At 41.2% G+C, this 23129-nt stretch overlaps 1 protein-coding gene across 1 annotated transcript in view; it reads left to right on the top strand.

Annotated features, from left to right (window-relative positions):
* TRPM3 (transient receptor potential cation channel subfamily M member 3) overlaps positions 1-23129 on the top strand; it is a 1363437-nt gene that overhangs the window by 1099036 nt on the left and 241272 nt on the right. Inside the window, exon 13 of the mRNA XM_085633017.1 lies at positions 10806-10946. Coding sequence (XP_085489143.1) covers positions 10806-10946 — 141 coding nt within the window. The remainder of the gene's footprint in view (positions 1-10805; positions 10947-23129) is intronic.

Raw genomic sequence — 23129 nt, 5'->3', positions numbered from 1 at the left:
TCTCAGTTGCCTCACCTTTGCTGGATATTTCTTGCTCCCATTAAGCCCCTTTTTTTAGCTGTATGTGCTTGCAATCAGAAGATTCTTTACTTAAAAAGCACTCAGGGGGCTTCAGCATACCAACCAAGTAATAAATTAGGAAGTCTTTACAAAGTGACTTAAAAATGGAAACAAATGAGCAGCGGGAGGAGGCGGGGCTTTAAATGGACACGAAGAACATGTTGCGATGGCTATTATACAGCAATAACAAAGTCATTTCAGTAAATTAATGCAACATAAAGCGCGTAAAAGTCTACCTCATATTTTCATTCAATGCAGGGCTTCCATGCACATCCACACATTTATCATGGGCTAAACTCACATTCCATGTGTTGCTCTGAAGGGATTCAATGTCCAGACTGGAGGAGGGGCCATCGCACATGCTGTGCGAGGAGGAAGGGTGGCCAACGAAAACAATTACTTTGTGAAATCGCCTCAGCTGAAACAAGCACCCAAAGGAGGGAATATTGAGAGAAATGGACCAATAGAAAGCCAGCATTTCAGAATGGCACAAGAAAGAACCAATGGTAATCAGTAGGTGTGCCAAAGCCCACAGAAGAGATACAACAGATCATTCTGACAGTGCAAGTGCTGTTGAGGCTCGCCCTAATAACCATAATGGTCACCGGTTTGTCACAACACATCCATGCACAAACATTCACATGTATCATGATGTTGGCAAGCTGAACCCTAAAAACTCCTAACTACTCATATTCACTACCCATCCCTGAACCCTAAAAGATCCCTTACAATCCCACCTCTGACACTACCCATCCTTGAACCCGAAAACTCATTATTACCCCTTGCACTACAAATCCCTGAACCCTAAAACCCCTTACGATCCCATTCACTTTGCATTACTGAACTCTAAAACTCCATATTGCCATTTAGAAACATCAATCCCTGAGCCCTAAAAGTAACTATCCCTACACACTACCCATCCCTGGACGCTAAAAATCCTTACTACCCTTTGCCACTACTCACCTCTGTTTCCTAAAACCTCTCGACTATCCCTATGCATTGCACATTCCTGAACCCTAGAAACTCGATGCTATCTCTAAACACTATACATTCCTGACCCCTAAAAACACCTTACGGCCCCTTACGATTAGCCATCCCTGATCCCTGAAAACCCATTACTGCCCCTTGACGCTACCCATTCCTGAATCCTGAAAGCTCCCCACTACCCCAATACACTACTGATCTCTGAACCCTAAAAACACCTTACTACTCCTTACCATTACCCATCCCGGAAACCGAAAAACCTCTTACTACTCCAGACCGCTATCTATTTTGAGCACTAAAAACTCCTTACTACCCCTATAAGCTACCAAATTCTGAACACTACCCCTATAGACCACCCACTACTTACCGACCTTTAGTCCTTTAAATTGTAAATGTAATGGTTGAATCTTACCTCATTGTAGTGATAAATGTGTTATAGTAAATGTGTCTCTCGTTTCATGGATGCGTTGTAATAGTATATTACCCCATATACATTACTTCATAGAACACACAATTTGAGCATATTAACAGCATCCCACTGCACAAGTCATGTGAGTCAAAGAGATGTTCAGCTGTCTGAGATCAGACCCAGATGGAGTTCTTGCCCCTTGAGGCTTGGCTTTCTATGCAATCAATGAAAATACAGTTGCCTTTGCGAATCACATTGTGTTATATTTTAAATGCTATTTTTATGTCATTGACTGTTACTTTTACTACACACAGGTTGCCTGCAGCGTGCAGCAACACTATCGACTTTTTGTCTTGAGACACTTATCCCCACAACCATGTAATACTGTTCGCCCATAAGTTAGCTGTGCTTGTGTATGAACATATAACTCCATCTAGTGGACATTTTCAATCATGCCCGTTCAACTTTGGGTTAAGAACCTGTGTTTTTCCTCAAGAACGCTAATCGAGAATCACACTTGATTAAATTGCCCGACACTAAAGTTCAGCACAACTGATGTAATTCACAAATTATACATCTTATTGGCGTCATAAAAGAGACGTTTTCAAAAGACAAAAAGGTTAATTTCACCCAAGTGTGTCCAAAGGTTTGCAGTCGTACTTGTCTTTTGTGCACATGACTCGTTTATGTTTAAACGGTATGGTATAAAAAATTGTAAGAGCTGCAGATGTACAGCAATCAGAAATACCGCCTTTGACAAATGCATCCATGTATGGATCACTTGTAAGTCATAAAGTCATATATTCGGCAAACAGAACCATGTTTCAGTCACCAATGGAAATCAATGTGCAAAGAGTACCGCAGATAAGTATTTACCGGGGAATTGCCATTCCCAGAAATACTGAATATTCTACAAACACACCGAATAATGCTTTTTTAAGCTTTTCAGTTTGTAAACTTTGAGACGTTTCACATTTTGTCTGAAATCGCAAACTCTACTGTGATCAGAGAAGATTTCAAAGCCATTTCAGTTCTCGTGCTAATTAACGAACGCCTTCCTCTCTATTCTTAGAAGCATCCACTATTCATCCGTTTCTAAGATTGCTTTTTTTCACTCCAAGATTTCCTGCATGTGATCAATGTTCTGTAAATATAGAGAGCATGCCAAGTGCAGGCTACAAGAGGAAACCTTTGAAGATGGTATAGACAGCCCTTAATTAGGTCGTGATTGCTCAAAATGCAACACCACCATCAAAATGTGCTATGCAATGTGTCAGCAAGGCTGGAAAGAAAAGCCAAATGTGCATTTAAAAAGAAAAAACAGCAAATAAAAAATGTGTGTAAAGCTGTAGTAACTACATATTTGTTTAGTATTTTTAATATTTATTTAGTGACATTTTCAAATTGGTACAGCTATGATCAATATCCTGACATATAGCAGTAATCATATTAACCTTTGGGGCAATATCGATAACACAATAACATTACTTCAGGACACCTGGTGACTTGGGGAAAAAACCCTGTTATATATATTATAAGTAGATCAAATGTTCCCAGTTCAGCTTCAGCTTCCCTGCAAGGGAGGTGGGTTATATCTATACAATCCCCAAGATAATACCATACATACATATCTGTTCTTATAATAGTAATCCACTATAATACACTCAAAAACGTGTGTCCACAATCTGGGAAGTTGGGGGGGGGGGCTGCAGTGTGAATTCAGAGGTACCATCTGTATGATAACAGAAATAAAAGACACATGGGGGTAGTGTCAAGGGCAGCTTTATATGGCTGCTAATGAGTGTACACTCTCTGCCTGTCTGACATCAGAGCGTCTAAGGGGGGTGTGCCATCCTGTGCGCAGGGGTAGTAAGATCTCACATCAGGGCTGCTCTGGGATAATAGACCAGTAACAACCCATGATCAACAAATGCCCAGGAGTGACACAGCTACTGCCAATGATCATGTGGTGGCATCTACTTTGTCTTCCAGCTTAAGCACATAGGTGTCCCATAGGGTGGCGCCCCCCCCGTGCATCTGAGTCATGTGCCATGACGTCAGCTTCGGCAGTGGCCAATCAAAGCACTACCTGAATCCAGCAGTCAATCCAGGGTGGGTGAGCTGCCTTCCATGACATAGCTATTAGGTGCTTGAAGAGGATCAGAGATAGCTCAGCCAATTTCAGGTCATGTTTGGTGCGGTCTGTGCACTTGGTGACACCCTGCAGACAGAGCAGAGGATCAGCAGGCAGTTATAAATCCACTATTGCAGAGATGTGGGCCATAACTTGCACCCAAACCTGTGCCAGAGGGGCACATTGCCACACCATGTGAAGGCAGGTTGCATCATTATACCCGTATCTGGGACTCACTGGGCCGCTCCGGGGAACATCTTATGGAGGCAGTGTGGTGTTAGGTAAGTGTGATGTAAGTAATCGAACTGGGTAAGCTTCAGGCGAGCATTGCGGGACACTCGCTTTACCTGTTCTACCACAAACTCCCACTGTATAGAGGTCAGAACCGCTCCCAAACACGTATCCCATGGGGTTTACCAAGCAATGCAAGGTCCGCAGCTATATAACACCATAATTGCCATGCGCCTTAGACCGTGGGTCAGTTTACATTGCAACCAATGATGTAGGACAGGGGCCTCTTGACCCACTGCCCAGTTGTTTCTGATTGCCAGGACGAGGGCATTATAGGCTAAGGATTGACCATCTTCTAGGCCATTGCTAACTTGCAGATCCTGAAAGGAGTGCAAGTCTCCATCACTGTATCGATCCCCAAAGCAGGTCACACCAGGCTGCCACCAAGGCACCTGGTTATACATCTCCAGCAGAGATTTTATCTTAGGCATGCCCCAAAGCGGCAGTTGTGGGGCGTAGCGTGGCATACCACAAGATGGTTGAAAGAATGTGTTCCAGCACAGCTTTGCGGCACATGCTAGTTTACTCAAACCCCTTGTCGGGCCACCAGGCAGTGGCAGCCATCCCAGTACTCCCAGTCCATCTAGTTTCTTCCTGATTAACCTGCCTTCACCCATTACATCTCCTGTCAGCCAATGCAAAGGTCACTGCAGCTGTGCCACAGCAAAGTAGAGCTCAAGGTCTGGTCTCCAGGCCACTCTTTATGAGTGGGTGCTGGAGTATACGAATGGACACTCGCTTGGCGCTCTGCTCCATATATAGGTCAGAGTAACCTCCGTAAGTCCATGGAAAAACCACGGTGGGGCCACTGGCACTGCTGCGAAGAAGTAGAGGAGCAGAAAGATTAACAGTTTTGCTATGCAGGCCCATAGGTGATAATGGTAGGGGCGTCAAAAAGCCCGACCATCCAATGGTGTTGAATGCTTTTTCAACGTCCAGGGAGTCCACTACTGGGAGCTTCGCAGACCACTCAGCTGCGCACATGGCGTGGCACAATCGGTCTGTGTTATATGAGGTGACCCTATGAGGAAGGAACTCACACTGGTCAGGATGGACCAGCACCTGAAGCATCGAGAGCAAGCAGTTTGCGAGCACTTTACTCAGTATTTTATAGTCGATGTTGAGCATCGACAGAGGGCGATAAGATCTCACTTCTAAGGCATCTCAGCCAGTCTTGGATTGTACCACTATAAGGGCTTTACTAAAGGAGTTACGGAGTCTGCTTTGCTGGTGCGCCTGCTGATACACCACAAGCAACTTGGGAGCGAGGGTGACCCTAAATGTTGTGTAATATTCTATTGGAAACCCATGTGTACCTGGGACTTTATTGTGGGCCATCTAGTGTATAGCTGCCTGCAGTTCCTCGAGTTGCAGCGGTTGTTCAAGTTCTTGGAACTGTATGGGATTGAGGCACTTCAGGACAGCCCTGGCAATGTAATGTAATGCATTACGGACTTCGAGTCCCAGCTAACATCAGCGTGACGTTGCATTTAGCATACGCCCACTGGGGGGCTTGTAATAAAATGAGACGGAAATAGAAGTAATGCGATCTTCAAGTGTTATGTGTGCAGCCCAAGAAGAAGAGGTTTTGACCTTGAAACGCGTCGGCACAACATATGAATGGTGGAGCGGGAAGGCAAGCTGGAGTACAGAGCCGGAGGGCAGAGCACCGTCGAGTGCCTTCTCATTGCTCAGTGCATTTTGTTGATTGATATATATATATATATATATATATATATATATATATATCTATATGTATATATATATATATATTACCTACTGGCGGTCGCCAGTAGGTAGTTATAGTTAGGACCCTGTTTCCATAGGAAAACCGCAACATTATATTTGGAATAACTTTGGCGCCGGTCGACGAATCCTCGCGAAATTTTCAAAACGAATGGGGCTCTACGCTCCGCTTCTATCCTGAAAGTCTCGGGGGGATTCGTCAAGCGGGGGCTGAGAAAAAAGGGGGGTCCCAAAACGCGTTTTTCCCATGTATTTTTCCATAGGACCTTTAGACACAGCTACAGCCCGAACGGCTGAACAGAGTTACTTGAAATTTGGCAGAGAGGTAGTCTACAGGTCAAGGAAGTGCCTTTTGTAGGTCTGGTGTAAATCTGTTCAGTAGTTCCTGAGAAAATAGCATTTAAATCAATATATATATCTGTGGCAGCTTACGGTGCGCTTACCGTGCGCTTACGGTAAGCTTACTGTACGCGTACGGTGCCGTGCGCGAGCGCGATTCTGATTGGCTGTTAGATCTTAGTAAACATTCGAATCGGTCGAAACCAGGAAGCGGCGGCCGCCATTTTCTCTCTCGCACTCTGAGGGGGGGAGGAAAAACAAAGGTTGAAAACATGTAAAGGGGCAGGTTAGACAGCTCCTAACCACCTAGCCTTGATTAAGGTGTCCCAAAAGAACCCCCAAGATAAAAAATTCAATTTTATATTTTTTCGAAAAAACGGCGATTACGCGTACCGTACCGTACGCGTACGGTAAAAATTAATAAAAAAAAAAAATTATCTACATTTTCCCCCCCCGTGTGCAAAAGGTGCCCGAAGGGCTCCTTTTGTGCATGCCATATAAAATAATGGAACATTTAATAGTTTACCTTTCACAACGAAGCGCATAATATGTCCTACGTGTGCGGACGGTGCGCGAAGCGCATCGTGCGTACATGGCCCATCCAGCGTAACGTGGGCACGCGGTGCGCGTAGCGCACCGCGTTCCCGCCGTGCGTGCACGGCACTAACTGCGTAAAGTGGGCGCGCACGGAACGAACTGCGTTAAGTGGGCGCGCACGCCACGAACGGCGTAAAGTAACTCAGCATTTAAAAAACCATACAAATTCACTGAAAAAACCATAGGTTTCACACACGTTATAGTTAGGAATTAGCATTTAAAAAACCTTGCAAATTCACTGAAAAAACCATAGGTTTCACACATGTTATAGTTAGCTGGACATTTTACTCATAAAAAACCAATGAAATTCCCCCGTTATAGTTAGTGCAGGCAACTATAACTCACGCGACCGCAATCCTCTGCTGATGACATATGTGTCTTTATGAAAAAAAAATATTTGTAATATATGTATAGCTAAAATTTAATGGAAGAAGACAAATAAGTGTCTAAATACAGTATTAGCATCAGCAGAGGATTGCGGTCGCGTGAGTTATAGTTGCCTGCACTAACTATAACGTGGGAATTTAATTGGTTTTTTATGAGTAAAATGTCCAGCTAACTATAACATGTGTGAAACCTATGGTTTTTTCAGTGAATTTGCAAGGTTTTTTAAATGCTAATTCCTAACTATAACGTGTGTGAAACCTATGGTTTTTTCAGTGATATATATATAGATAGATAGATAGATAGATAGATAGATAGATAGATAGATAGATAGATAGATAGATAGATAGATAGATAGATAGCTAGCTAGCTATTCTTTTTCTTTTTTTTTAAGCCTAAATAAATTAAATCAAATTAACCTAATTTCATTTAGGATTCAATTTAAGACCCTGCCTCAATTATTTTCAATGGGAGGATGTTGCAGTACATGTGGTTCTTCATAACTGGCATATGGTCGATCCCACCCGAACTTTAGGAGTTGGGGTGAACCCGATGATGAAGCATGTCACTACTAGAGTGAGTGAGGGTTGTATTAAGAAAAGGGTCACTTTCCCTTCCCACCCCCCATTTCTTCACTGTTTCCAAAGGAGCCATCCAGATTCCAGAGGGGACACTTTTGTGTTTTTGAGTATATGTCAGGGAGGACGTATCCCTTTAATCCTCTTCATTGAGGACCTCGCTACCCTCCTAGGGTTCACATTCGGGATCCCTAACCTTGTGTAAAAGCCCTCCCTACATATCCCTACAGTGTACAGCATGTGGTAGGCACCGAATGGTGCCTGCCATGTAGTGCAGGGATATGTGTGGAGTGTCTGTTTTGTCTTGCGGTGGCAGCTGCAGAGCGCAGAACCCGCCGCAATACAAAATATGGGCAATGCGACCGCCACAGTGGCAGTCACATCCTAATTTGCTCTGTGGGACCACTTCCATATAGGCGGGCGGTCCCAAATACGAGCCATCCTAATGACCTCCATATTTTGGAAATTGAAGGATAGAGGCATTGTTTTCAAATATACATTGAATGGTCAACAACTGTCATTGCCACTTCTACAGTGGCAGAATATGCTGTATTCCTGAGTCCAAGCAGCTACTCAACATAAATTACTGACAGTGAGATCTTTTGAGATGAATTAAATATTCAGAAGAAACTAATGTTTCTTGCCTTGAGGCCAGTTCTAGGCAAGATCAAGGTTAGTGCAACATTGCCAGTGGAGAGATAAAATTACTGTGCAGCGATCAAATGTCCACCACACCTGTAGGGTAGAAGGCACAAATGGTTGCTTTGCCTAGGACAGAAAATCCCCTTCTTTGATGTAGTATTATACTACAATAACACTAATCGACTGAGCTCCAATACATACCATACAATGGTAAAACATTCAACGCTCTATTTAAAACAGGTTCAAGAAGGAACTTTGGGCCTCATTACGATGGGTGGTTGGACTTTCATCCGACCGCCATCCTGTCAGGAACGGGACCGCCCGACTAGCTGTCGGCAGTCCCGCCATTGGTATTAGGATGCGACCGCCTTCATGGCAGTAACAAGGTGTATCGTTTGTATTGCAGCATGTGCTGCAGGCTGCAGCACACGCCGCAATACAAAAAAACACATTTCAAACTTCCCAGCAGTATTTGGCAGGCAACATGCAGTGCCTGCCACATGAGCAGGGATGTTTAGGGGGACCATAGGTGCTCCCCAGGACCCATGGCAGAGGTCCAGGAGGAAAGGTTGGCCCACTATGGGCCCCCAAGTCATTTTCTGCCTGCCTTTTCATGCGGGTTAACCACCATGAAATGGCTGGCAGAACCTGACATTGTAATCCCTATGGCGGTGCCTGAGCAGGCACCGCCACCATTGTAGGGATTACAGTCCGTCGGACGAGCTTCTTGAGCCTGTCGGATTAGTGTAGGATGGTCTCTCCACCCTCCAACCATCTGCCCGCCATCCTAATGCAGCCCGTCGGATTAGTGACGGGTGGCCTCTCCGCCCGACGACCTTCCGCCTGCCATCCTATTGCGGCGGTCGGTGTTGCATGGTCTGATGGTGGTGAGACTGCCACCAATGGCCTGGGGGTGGTGATCCCACCACCATCATAATGAGGCCCTTTATTTGAATTCTAGAAACTGCGAAACAGTGGACCAGGAACTGAGCAAGCAGAGCTCTAAAAGGAGTTTGTTGTTGTGTGCTGTGCATTAAAAGAGTTACTATCCTCTCTCATAGCCAGCAATTTATAAAGACCAAGGTCCAGTATTTTCGGTGGTCAAATTGGCCACATTTAACATTTTCTTTTTTGTACTTGTGGCCATACCACATTTTTAGGGGAAAACATTGTGCTATTGTGGTGAGACATATTGAATGCTAGCCAATGACACCATTCCTAACTAACCACAAACCATGTGTCTTAATACCAAGTAATGGGCTAGATTTCATAAAACATTGTGCCTTGAGCATTACATAGTTTTAAGAATGGGCCCAATAGTATTCACCATGTACGTAGTCTTGTAAAACACGACAGCTGAAAGACAGTTATAACTGTATGCTCAACAATTTCAGTCGGAATTTGTTTGAATTGAAGTGTGCCTTGTTTGTGACTGAAAGCTGTCAAGTCAATGCCCTAACAGCTTTCTAACTACTTGGGGTTAGCGTTCGTTGCAGTCTAAATTTACAACATTCACATGATATTTTCTGACAATAAGGTAGATGGATTTCTCAAACCATTTTGTGACATATGTGCATAAGGTAAAATAATCTCATATCTTGCAAGACAGAAGACACTCAGGGGAAGAGAAAGGTAAGGAAAAAACATCTTAAAGATGCCCTTAATTTTTAAACAAAAGGAGTCCTTTAGCAACCGTGTCACTTTAGCGTTTCCAGGCTAGTATTTCTTTTTGTTTGCGAGGCATTGTTAAAAATAGTTTCTCAAACAACCACTTTCCATGGAGTGATTGCTTAAAAAAACTAAAGAGGAAGTTCCAGTGGATGAAAATCCACTTTTGGATCAAAGACAAATTTATGTTGAAATATTGACAAAAAAACTTGTGCTACCAAAATACCATGGCTAAAATATTGGGGACCAACATATTGAGAAGGTAAGTGCATATAGGTAAGTTTAGATTTACTATTCTTAACCCCACATCTCTGTACCTTGAAGATATGGATATCATCAAGGTACATATATTTGGAGTTAATTGAAGTAAACCTACACTGACTTATATAAACGTACCTTTATAATATATTGGTTCATTATATTATTTCCTCAATATTGTGGTAGAACGAAATTCTGGAGTGGATACTAAGGTGAAATACGTCAGAGAAAGTGGATTTTGAAAGTCGATAAGCAAAAGAAGTAAAAAACTGATCTTTCCTCCTCAATAAGTCAGGCAGACAGTGGCTCAGAAACTATGTGCCACAGGGACCATGGAAAGAATATTTACAATGTAGAGCACTATTTAAAGATGAAAGATCATCCTTTTCCAAGTGGTTTCCCTCTTTCAATACTAACCTCCTTTCATCTGTAAAAACAAACTGTCTTTTTTAAATTTACTAACACTGTTATCAATACAATTTGTTACACTTTCTTATTTACTTATGTCTTCTTTCCAAGCGAGAATATCCAGGTTTCGGTTGGATCTATTTTAAGGTGAATTACTTACCCAGCATACTACATTCATTCTTTTCCAAGCATTCCCATTTCCTTTCTCTAAACTAGTTAATGAAAATATCTAGTAGTCTCTGAACTAACGAGTATCCTTGTCTTATGTGTGTTTGCTTGTTTGTTTATCTGTGCATTTGTTTGATAGGGAAACCTACCTCCAGATTACAGGATCAGCTTAATTGACATCGGCCTTGTGATTGAGTATTTGATGGGAGGAGCTTATCGATGCAATTACACTCGCAAACGCTTCCGAACTCTCTATCACAATTTGTTTGGACCAAAGAGGGTAAGAAGAACACTATTTTTTCTAGAAACATGAAAGTCAGTTGTCAGCAAGTCAAAGCAAACCATCTGAAGCTTGTTTAGTAAAGCAAATAATTCATATGTATGGCTACCAACGCACCTTCACTTAAAATGTAATGATTTCTTCACTGGAATCCTCAGTGATGCGCAGTGTCTCCTCATACTTCCATTCACCTGAACAAAATAGAACCTTCTTGGGAAATGCTCTTTTTTGTACTCTTGTATTAGCCGGCAACATCTCAATGAAGTCCTTCTGTGGGTAACTGAGTTCTGGCAACACTGAAGTGCCAATTACTCATTGGACCCTAAAGAACCCACTTGCAATCTCCATTATCTCCACCTACCCAGATTTTCCAAAGCCCCAGTAGTGGTACCTTTGGAGCAGCCTGCAAGCCCTCACAATTAAGCCCTGGGTCCTTTATTATGTAATGATCTTCTATCGTACCTGATATTCGACTAGCATTTTTGTTTGCCTTTCTGCTCCATTAGACCAATGTACACTCCTAGAGGACTCATATTCAATTTATTCTCTTAGCCCTTTTATTTTCTCTCTGTTCCTCAGTGATCACATTCTACACAGGGAATCCAGTCTCCCAACACCAATTACCACTTCATGTTGTCTGTCCTTATCTATATATTTATGTTTGTTTATGCATTTGTTACCTTTATACACAATGTATTCGGTGTATTTATAGCTATTAGAATGCAAACTGCATCTGGCCCTTGTCCAGTAGTTTCTGCTGCCCATTATCATGAGAGGAGATAGAATCATGTCCTCCATGTGGAGGCCAAATTGAATCTTTAAGGTGTCTGTAATATGTATGCTTATTGCAAGGAAGTGATGTAGCTCTCAATAACAAGTCGAATAACTGATTTGCCACACACCAAATTTTCATAAATAAAAATTAAAAACCTCAAACTGGTGGAGATAAAAACAAATGTTCCACCCTTTGTTCTCAGCAGTCCCTATATTGGACACGATGACATCTTACCAAAGCACGAAACTTAGCCAGAACCAGTATCCGGGACTCAATAGCTTACATGGGTTGGACTATTTTAACCCCTTCGCCGTGGCAGGAATTCCGCCGCGGCGCTGGGGGTGTTTGGGGGCAGTTGCGGTGGCGCTGTGCTCGTGACGGAACCACTCCGTCACGAGTCACGGGTGAGCTGTGCTCATGACGGAGTGGTTCCGTCACGTCTCCGCCCACTGCGCTAATCGCCCGCACAGGCGGGGAATTAGCGCCGCAAGGGCGGAGCGGCCGCCAATGGCCGCAGCATGACGGAACCACTCCGTCATGAGCACAGCGCACCCGTGGCTCATGACGGAGTGGTTCCGTCATGAGCACGGAAAGGGTTAAAGAATAAAGTAAAGAAAAATATACTTTTCTCTTCAAAATTCCTAATTTAAAAAAAGTTCTAATTTAACGAATAAGTTCAGATCACTAGGGTTTTACACAACCAATTTACAATGGGAAATTAAGTTAGCATCCTTCCTTGAACTTGTGCTTTCCACATTGATGTACTTGGGTAAACTCTGAATGTTCCTTTCCGTGAAGAATAGGGGGACCCTGGCCCGTACAATTATTGAAGCTAATCTGTACTACTGCTGCTACTTTTTTTATGGGAACCAGAGAATGTCCTTTGCAGTCTCACACAAATAAATATTTTGCCATTATGGCAGTTTCAAGTCTTAAGCACTGGTAGCATAACGGCCCAACACATTGTAACTTACACTGGCCTCTGATTGTGAACAGTGCAAAAAACTGAGTATTGGTCACAATTTAGAAAGCCATCAATCAAGTCATCCCACTATTGACTTCGGAGCAGGATTTCTGCACACCAACCAGAAGCTCATGGTACCGCAATCAGGCACTGCTGGTCCCCCTCAAATATAATAAGAATACGTTAAGTGGTAGTCAGTTGCAGGTAATATGGGCCAGATGGTGGAAGGACCTCCTCTAGAGGTAAGAAAAGCCTCGGTTAGTGCGTTTTGGGAAAAGTCTACAAATACTGGGGTCATGCTCAGTGCTCAATTTGTAATAGAATAAGCTCCAGGCTGAATGTTTTGCTCAGAAGCCTGCAGCCTGTGCTATTGAAGGTCGAGGTGCCAAATACCAAGGCTTTGTAGTCTTGGTTCCATCTCATGCCTCTTTAATCTAGCACCAGACTGTCACTGCCCCTTTATATCACTCCTGTAGGCTCTTCTCATTGTTACTTTCTCTCTTAGTCACGTTTCTTTTCCATCTTTCCCCTCCTCTTTCTTTCTCCTCGTATGTTTTTCTCTCATTTGCTCTGGGGCAAGGTCTGTTGAACAAAAATAAGTGCCAGTGTCCAAAAAATGAGTGCCATTGGGCCCCACCTGCAACCACCATCTCTCGTTAAGCACAAGTCATGCTGTCAGTGACTGTGAAGGTTAACGCTGTTGCAAGTGCATGTGCAAAATTACATGGACATGCTAGAAGGAAGCTTCAGGGAACGCTAAGGATCTTCCAGGTAGCTGATGCTCCAGTGTGTGACAGTGGTCCCAGTTACCTTTGGAAAACCGCCACCACTGAATATACAAATGATGGAGTCATTGAGGGTGTCTGGGAGGTGGATCTTGGGAGAATGCCTTTGTGAATTGACTCATTTAGCATCCTGTACTACAATCCTACTACCAACAACCATGCAAAGTGGTTGATTCTTTTTCACATAAGCGCCTTCACCTCCAATCTATATTAGTGCTAAGGCTAGGAGCACACGCTGTCAACTTAAATTACTCTAGAGTATCAGACAGATCATTCCTGAGCAAAATCTGAAGACCTTTATAAAAGATAAAGAAGATGGTCATTGAAATCAGGGGTTAGTACACTGCTGGACATAGGCAAATAAATGCGTGAATTTCTTGTTTGTTTATTGAAAAAATTACAGGACACTACATCAAAGTTTATTTGATTTATAAATACCTTGATTAAATTGCTTCTTTGTATGTAGCTTCTCCCTTGTAGTGGTGAAACAGGGAGCATTTCAACCTGAAGTCAGTTTAGGTCGCTGCTACAAAATAATTGGTAATGCACCCATCCACAATGCCCACCAGAGGTCTGCCATCAGTGGTTCAGGAAGTTCATTGACTTGTGATAATACTTTCGGACCCATGTGCATGTCTAGATCAGGTGCAGCAGAGACTGGTGCAAGGACATGTACTGGCCTGCCAAGATGGGCATTACGGCCACATTGGCTCTCCCCCTCCATCATGGTCTCGTTCAAAGTAGATTTCTAGTTAATGTTTAAGGCACCCATCTCAGTGGATCACTATTATAGCTTTGAAATAGACATGTGGGTCGAAGATGTTTCTTTGTGCTTTGGCTTCCAAGATGGCGCTTCCACACTGGGTTCAGTAGTGCACTCCCTTTGAACTTGCATGTCTTTTTTAAACTATGAGGGTTAGGCTGAGGCACAAAATAGACCCCAGCATGAAATAGAAGTGTCCCCTATTAGCAAATCAGGTAGATAAAAAAGTGACCCACGTTTGCAAATTCGGGTGGTTTGAAGTTGTAAAGAGAATCTGAAAAGCTTGTTTTCCCAGATATAGGAAACTTCATCCACCTGGGCTTGCTTCAGGCAATGTCTGTGGTAATATCAGGAACATCAACAGCAAAAACCGGCCCGCCAGACCATAAAACAGACAAAAAATAGTCCCACAGAGCTATCAGATGAGCCCTACTGGAACTGCCAGATTGCCCTATAGGTGAGTCCGCCCCTGCACACAGTAAACACAGTCTCGGCATGTCCATCTACTAAAACTCAAGACCACAGTGTCAGCCTTTCACTCTTAATCATCAAAAGTTTATGGGTGCCCCGCCCAACCAGTTCAACAAGTGAAGTCTTCTGACCAGAATGCACCTGCCTTTGAAAATACTACCAAATTGCTGCTCCCGGTCATGGATGCCTTGAGCATCAGGTACAGAGCAACATCTAAGTATTGGAGAACGTGCTCTGAGCACTCCTGCAGAGTGGGGCCACGTGGAAAAGGGTTTGCATCATGTTTGCAGACTCTTCACCAAAGAGGTGTGGGGATGGGTGTTTGGACATAATATCGGAAAAATAATACTCTGACACAAAAATATTATGTAAAGAATATCAGGACATCAAAAATATTGTGAACAGGAATATCGAAGGTAAACATTTTGTTTTTAGTGTTGTTTTTAATATCGGTCTAAAAAATATTGATGCAGAAAATATAATTGTATTAATATTGTTTGTAAGTGTTAATCAGTATTTAATGTAGTGTAGTTTGTTTGATTGTATCTGTTTATTTTTTGTGTTTTTAGTAAGATAATATTTTACTCATGAAATTGTTTTAATTTGGGTTTTTAGTCGTAATCATGTGAAAAAACAACTATTAAATATATGTTTTTAGTTGCAGTATATTGGGTTTTTGGGGGATAAGGGTGGGTAGATTTTCAAAAGATGTATGTTTAAAAATCTAATTGTAAGGTAATAATTTTAAAGATATGCTAATTAATGATTCAGAATTTTCAAATATATTCAATTCTGTTAATAGTGTTAATGTATTTTTATTTGATATTAATTAAGATATATAATAATGGGATTAAATAGTTTTTTAATAAGAAAAAATGTAATATAAAAATATGAAAAACATTTTAAAAAGTTAAGTATAATATTTTATGTTAAAATTAAAAACAAATGTTTAATTTTGTTTATAGAAAATTGAATTTTAATTTTCACTTAATTTATTTTAGATTTTTTTAAATAGAAAATGTACGTACTTTTTTACATTTATAATTGTTACTTTTGTTCTATGAATTTATTGTAATTTAATTTAATTTATGAATGGTAGTAAATATTTGGAGCAATATATTAATTTCTAATAGTATTTAAAATAATATTTATTTTACTCAAAATATAAATACATATTTATAAAGGTTTTTAGTTTAGATTAGTGTGTTTTTGATACTATTTTAGTTAAATGTATGTATAACAAAATATGTGAGAATATATAGTATTGATTGTGTATGTAAAAATTGTACTTTGAAATGTTATGTAAAATGTTTTGTAATATAAATTTCAACTCTTGAGTCTCCAATACCTTCCACCATTATGGTTAAATTGGAGTGGGAATAGTAAATGTCACCCATTTAGTGTCCAACAACTTCCCCAAATTGATTTAAGTTGGAGTGGCAATAGTAAAGGCTATCCCCTTATTGACCAACAGCGTCTGGAGGGGGGATAGTAACTGAGACCCCTCTAGTGTCCAACATCTCTCCCAAACTGGTTAAGGGCCTCCTTATGAGTGCGGCAGTCCACAAGACCACCGTACTCGCGGTGGCGGTCTGACCAACTCCACCACTGCGGGCCGGCCCACAGTATTTTGAGTGTGGCGGTTAGGCTGCCACAGGATCACCGCATCTGCCAAGAACCTAATAGGGCCGACTGCTACTCCTGACCCTGGGGGTGCATGCAGGAGGGCACATGTTGTGCCCCCTGGAATTGCACTCCTATTCCTGCACTGTCTGGAAAAATGGTGCAAGCCAGTCTGCTCAGGAATGTGCAGTCGTCACTCTCATGGAGGTGGTCTTAATGTTAGGCTCTCTTATGAGCCTAACAGACCACCGTCATGAGACCACCGCAGCCATGCCCGCCCACCATGGATTTCACTCGTAATCTGGCAGGTGGATGCACTACGAGCTTGACGGTCCTCCTGTCGGTGAGGCAAAGGCAGGCCTACAGGACGGCAGCCAAACTCATAATGAGGCCCCAAGATTGGAGTGGAAATATTAAATGTCACCCCTTTAGTGTCCAACACCTTCCCCAAATTGGTTTAGATTGGAGTGGGTACAGTAAATATCACCTCTTTATTGACCAACACCTTCCCCACAATATGGTTAGTTTGAAGTGGGAATAGTAAATGTCACCCTTTTGTGTTCAAGACCTTCCCCAAATTGGTTTAGAATGGAGTGGGAATAGTAAATGTCACCCCTTTAGTGACCAACACCTCCCCCCAATATGGTTAGAGTGGAGTGGGAATACTAAATGACACCCCTTTAGTTTCCAACACCTTCCACAATTTTTGTATAATAAAGATTTGTCACACCTTCTTCTATTAATATTTGTTTATAATGTTTAATTATTGTATAGTTTTACATTTTGAAACACATATTCTTCAAGTAAAAATAATCAAATATGTTTTCAAAATAAAAAATTAGGTAAATCATATTTATATACATTCGTTTTTTGTACATTTCCAAATCTTATTTTTCATTGTTTATAATTTTTTTTAACATCAACTTTATATATATATATATATATTTGCAAAGTTAGGTAATCCCGTTGAGCAGCACTCGATGAACAACCAAGGTTACCAGCCTTCCTCATAAGTATGGACACTCCTCGTGCGGCTAGTACATTGCGCAGCCTGTCATCCGCCTGACGCGTTTCGATGAATATCTTTCTCAAAGGCATTAATAACCAGGAACGTGCTGCACTCACCCCAAGATCTCAAGGGGGCCGTGAGGTCTGGATACACCTACCTCGATACGGAGGAACAATACAGGAAAAGGACACCCAGGTCGGCAGGAGCCCATGTTGGGCTTTATTTTTCGCAGTTATGAGTGCGCTTTCATTTGGCTTTTAATAAAGAGCACTACAATCCCCAGAATGCACTGGACATTGTCTTATTCAAGCAGCCCCATTAGGGGCGTGTCTATAGTATAATTATGGCATGGGGGTGAGTGCAGCACGTTCCTGGTTGTCAATGCCTTTGAGAAAGATATTCATTGAAACGCGTCAGGCGGATGACAGGCTGCGCAATGTACTAGCCGCACGAGGAGTGTCCATACCTATGAGGAAGGCTGGTAATCTTGGTTGTTCATCGAGTGCTGCTCAACGGGACTACCTAACTTTGCAAAACATATATATATATATATATATAATTAAAAAACAATAGGTTTCACACATGTTATAGTTAGCTGTACATTTCACTCGTAAAAAACCAATGAAATTCCACGTTAAAGTTAGATCAGGTAACTATAACTTGCGCGCCCACAATAAACTGCTGATGACATCACATATTACATCACTCATGACATGGTCAGTGACATCACTCATGACATCAATGATGACATCTGAAATTACACATTGTGGATTGCGGTCGCGCAAGTTATAGTTACCTGATCTAACTATAACGTGGAATTTCATTGGTTTTTTACGCGTGAAATGTAAAGCTACCTATAACATGTGTGAAACCTATGGTTTTTTAATTGAATTTGCAAGGTTTTTTAAATGATAATTCCTAACTATAACGTGTGTGAAACCTATGGTTTTTTCAGTGAATTTGTACGGTTTTTTAAATGCTAAGTTATGTATTTATTTTTCATTTTTTTTTCTGGTTTTTCACTGTGCGCACACCCTGCGCGCACGGTGCGCAGTCCATGCCGTGCGCGCCTCGCCTTTTTTTAGACATTAACATTTGTTTTTTTCTCCCTTGTGGGTCCTTTAATTTATTTAATAAATGTGATTGTTTTTTCTTTTTTTTTTTTTTTTTTTTTTTTTGCCGTAAGCTTACCGTACGCGTACCCCGCGATTTTTTTTTTAAATTATTAAATTTATTTTTCGTACTTTTGGGTCCTTCTTGGACCCCCTGACAAACACTAGGGGGTCTGCAACTCTCTTCGTTGCCCCCGTTTCATGTTCCCCACCTTTGTTTCTCAGTGCGAGAGACAGAAAATGGCGGCCGACACTTCCTGATTTCGACCGATTCGAATGTTTATATGATTTATTGCTATATGTTAAATAATTCTATATATTTTATACTATTATTTAATTTATACTTTTTCAATTTTTCATACTTCTCATAACATTTTCTGATATGTTTTATATGTTGAATACTTTTTTAGATTTTGTAACATTTCTAAACCTTTTTAATATATATTTTTAACATTATTTTAACAAGTTTTGTTAGTATATTAAATAATGGTATATATTTTATACTATTACTTTCTTTATACTTTAAACTTTTTAAATATTTTTATATCAAATTGTCTGAAATGTTTACATATTTAAAAATGTTTTACATTTTTTAACATTTATTCAACATTTTTACAATATTTCCTAATCATGGGGGATAGTTTCATTTAGAGGGTATTTTTTTTTAATTGCTCCCTTCTAGTTTGCAGTCTATTTGTTTTATTTTTAGTCTATTTTCCTGGAACCAGCTTGTGGTAAGGTGCTCCTGTTTGGCGGAACAAGTTAGCCCCTTTATAAGGGTTTTTTAAGTGTTTTGAGGTTAGGAAGGGATTTAAGAGGGAGGTTTAAAATGTTGCTATAGTGTTGAAGATTTCTTTGTATATTTAGATGTTTTGCTGTTAGTGTTTTTCATTAGGTTGTTGTTTTGCATTTTGGACGCTGTTTTAGCAATGTATCACTATGCTATGTTAAACTGTGTGATGTTAATTATATCTTGGACATTAGCTGTTATGAATTTGTATTTTGGGGAATGTAATGTGTTTTATAGATGTTTTTTTAAAATTGAATGTACAGGTCTTTGTCTACGAAGGCGTTCTATGGGCATTTGGAGTTTATAGTTTATAATACCCCCCGGTTTTTACTTTGATTTCCTTTTCTTCAGTTTTTCTGGAGTGTTTCTTTTTAATAAACACTTTTTCGGGTTTTTTATGGAACCTAGATACTTTGGATTGCTTCGAGGGATTTTCGATTGGATTTGTTATATTTTTGCATTTTTTAGATTAAATTAACTCATTTTTGGTGGACTACAAATTTTTATTACGTAGAGACAGCGAAAGATTTGCGGCTACAGAACAGTAAGTTTTATTTCTTCATTTATTTTGGGTGGAAAATATGATATTATATATTGTTTGTGTCAAGTTTATGTGACTATTACGAGAAATTGTATGGATTATGTGCTCTAGTTATTTTATGTGACAGATTAAGTTTGTTTTTATCTATTTTGGATGGTGATAGTTACATTCTTTAAAAAATAATTTATATATATTTTTATTATATCCGTCTTTTTTAACTGTGAGATTTTAAATAACCGTTTGACTGATCTAATAAAAGGTGATATTTATGATTTAAAAACAAATTGATTTGGTATGTTGGTTTAGAGTTTCTCATAGATTTTGAGGGCTTTGGTAGGTGAACATTTATTTTATAATATGTTTCTGGCTATGGTTTTTAAGTAATCTACTTCTTTGTTAATAATGAAGTTAGCATATTGTGCATTCTTATGGTTTGTATGCTAAGTTTCACGCCATTTTGCTTAACAGATTACTCCATTCGTAGTTCTTGGTAGCTTTGCTCTTTTTGTAATGCTTCCATAAATTTGTATACTGTAGGTTGAGTTCACCTAGTGTGGATTGGAAGGCACTGTGCCATCCTTCCACAGTGTTGTTTGTTTTGGCTTCCTGTGCTAAGGTGGTGTCATAGACATTTTACCATGGTATTTGGAATTTGGTTTGACACCTGTGTCCGTAGCGATGCAATATGCCAACCCAAGTATCTTCAAAATTGTTAATTAAGTATCTAAGGGCCTCATTTCGATGTCGGTGGGACCGCCACCGATGGACCGTCAGGGGCGATCCCACCAATAGACAGCCCTTCGGTCCGACGGCCAGATTATATTACCGACAGTTGGACCCTTCTGGGATGGGGGACAGACCACGCCTCCGACAGGATCTATTGATCCAGACGGGGTGGTGGTCGACATCGCAATCCCCAGTGTCGGCAGTGCTGATGCAAGCCCCGCTGTCGGGCAGTCTCCTAACCATCGGGATAGCGGTCGCAGCACAACTACCGACTTCGAAATAAGCCCGTAAGTTTGTCTTCATTTTGTTGGTAGAAAGGTCTTTCCATTAGTACTTTGCAGTGGTTGGCTCCCTCTGTTTCTGGGACATAAGTAGAGCTATCATGTTTTTTTATTTCAAAGGCAAATTGGCTTTTTACGGAATATTTTACATTTAGGGCCTTTTTACGATGTTGGATGGACTCACGTTCACCCGACACCGTTGCGGAATCGGGCCCAACCTACCTCCGGTCGTTGGTCCCAACCGCAGCATTACAATGCGACCACACATGATGCAGTTGTATACTCCCATTTCTCTAAGGGAGCTTGTACTGCGGCAGGAGGCCGCTGGGAGAAGTGGGCCCTGCTAGGAAAGCCCGACATGGAAAGCCTGTCGGAAACTGACATCATAATCTCGACAGCGGAAACCACATCCATTGGGATTACTGTGAGACCTCCGACTGGCCGATGGGCTGCTAAAGTGATACCCATGATGTGAGTCAGAAAGCCTCCGACCTGTGGTCAGAGGCTTTTCGAGTCACCTCGTAATTAGGCCGTTAGTGTGAATATTTGGAGGTGTCTCCATATACTTTATGTGAAATGATAGTAACAGTCTTGTATGGTTGTGTGTGGGTATATTTTTAGAATGGTTCGAATCATGTCTTGCTTGAAGTCCAAGATTCTTTTTTGGTGGTAGGAGCTGTTTGTTTTATGTTTTATATGGTTTAAGAGCTCGTAGTAAGTGTTGCATTGTTTATTTGATAGTGGGGCATCTACAAATGGGATATTTGTGTTTTGATAATCAACATGTATGGTGTATATTTGAGTGAATGATTTGGGATACATTTTGAATGTCCCATCCATCATCCAGGTTTGACACTGGCTACATTTCAATAGGTTGTTTGCTGTAGAGAATATTAGGATTTGTTTCTCATTATTTAGGTTGTCATGTAAAAGGAAAGGTTCCTCATTATGGGCCTGATTACGAATACTGCAGTTCGAAGACTGCCGCACTGTGCATGGTGGTCCAACTGCCACCTTCTTGGCTGCCGGGCCACCCAAATATTAGAATGGCCATCCGACAACCACAAGACCACCGCCAGGATCTTGGATACTGCAGTGGTGGCAGTGGGGAAAGTTGCGGGCCATGGAGGCTGTGATGATGCCAGCACCACCGTGCTGATTACGATTTGCCTTTACACTGACCTTTTCATGGCAGGGACCTTGTCATGTAAAGGTCAGCGGAAAGGCAGGGAAGGCGCACCATACAGGCACCCCAGGCGTTTTAGCCCAGTGGGCATTGTGGCTAGGGGCACATGTTGTGCCCCCCAGGCCTGCACTGTCATGTGTGAAATGCGTGCCATGCACGACATGGTGCATGACAACAGTGCACGCACAAAAGTGCAGTGGCATTGTCTTCAAGCTCTCTCTGTGAACCAAAGAATATCGCCGCCCCAAGACTGCTACCGGCACACTGCCAGAGTGGCATTAAACTTCAAATGTGGTCATCGGGAAGCAACCAGCTAGGCAGCATTCTCGAGACTGCCAACACTGCTACCTCGCGGTCCGTCCACCAAGGTCGTAACAAGGGCCTAAGTGTAATTGTTAAATGTTCAGGGATGTGTATGTCTTGGCATCTTTTAGGAGCCGGTGTGATATCACTTGTGGCTTTTTGAGTTTGTGCAATTAAATGATTTAAAATCAGGATAGGTGGTAGTTGCCCTGTTATGTGTTTGGGGACTCTAGGTAGTATATCTTTCCGGATTTTGCTTGTGAGGTCCTGGGAGCTAATGCTTGCCTCTCTTACATCCTGCAATATTTCTCTTACTTCTCTTTCTGTTACATTTAAGGAGGTGGTTGTGCTGTGTAGATCATCTTTTATAGTTGCCTTCCCATAGCATACATTAGAATAATATTTAGTACATTTCCAGTTCATAGTTTATGATGTTGCACTTTCTTGGCTGTAGGTGTAACCTAAGTAATTTAGTAGCTGCTTTCCTTTCTATGAAATGATACATTTGGTGGCCTCTCTCATTGTATCTGTAAGTAGTTTAAGAGCATAAATATACATTTTATTTTAACTTGTGCACATTTGTTATTAACGTTAAAAACATGCAGTTACTTCTATTTTGTATACTTACATGTATGTTCTGTTGAGATGTTGCACACCATTTTGCAGCTTTTCCATTGGGGGTGTTCTAATGTGGAGCAGGTGGTTTCTTTTCTGTTGAATAAAAAAAAAAGACATTGCATTTTAAATTATACTTTGTTGATAGGTTGTAGAAGTTGAGATCGTTAGGTTTCGTTTTGTTTGCTATTCGGATGAGTTTAGAATTTGTTATTTATTTATGTATACCTTCTTATATC

Source organism: Triturus cristatus, chromosome 2_1, assembly GCF_964204655.1.
Source record: "Triturus cristatus chromosome 2_1, aTriCri1.1, whole genome shotgun sequence".
Taxonomy (NCBI): Eukaryota; Metazoa; Chordata; class Amphibia; order Caudata; family Salamandridae; genus Triturus; species Triturus cristatus.
The sequence above is the reverse complement of the archived record's forward strand: the minus strand, read 5'-3'. Positions and strand labels throughout refer to the sequence as shown.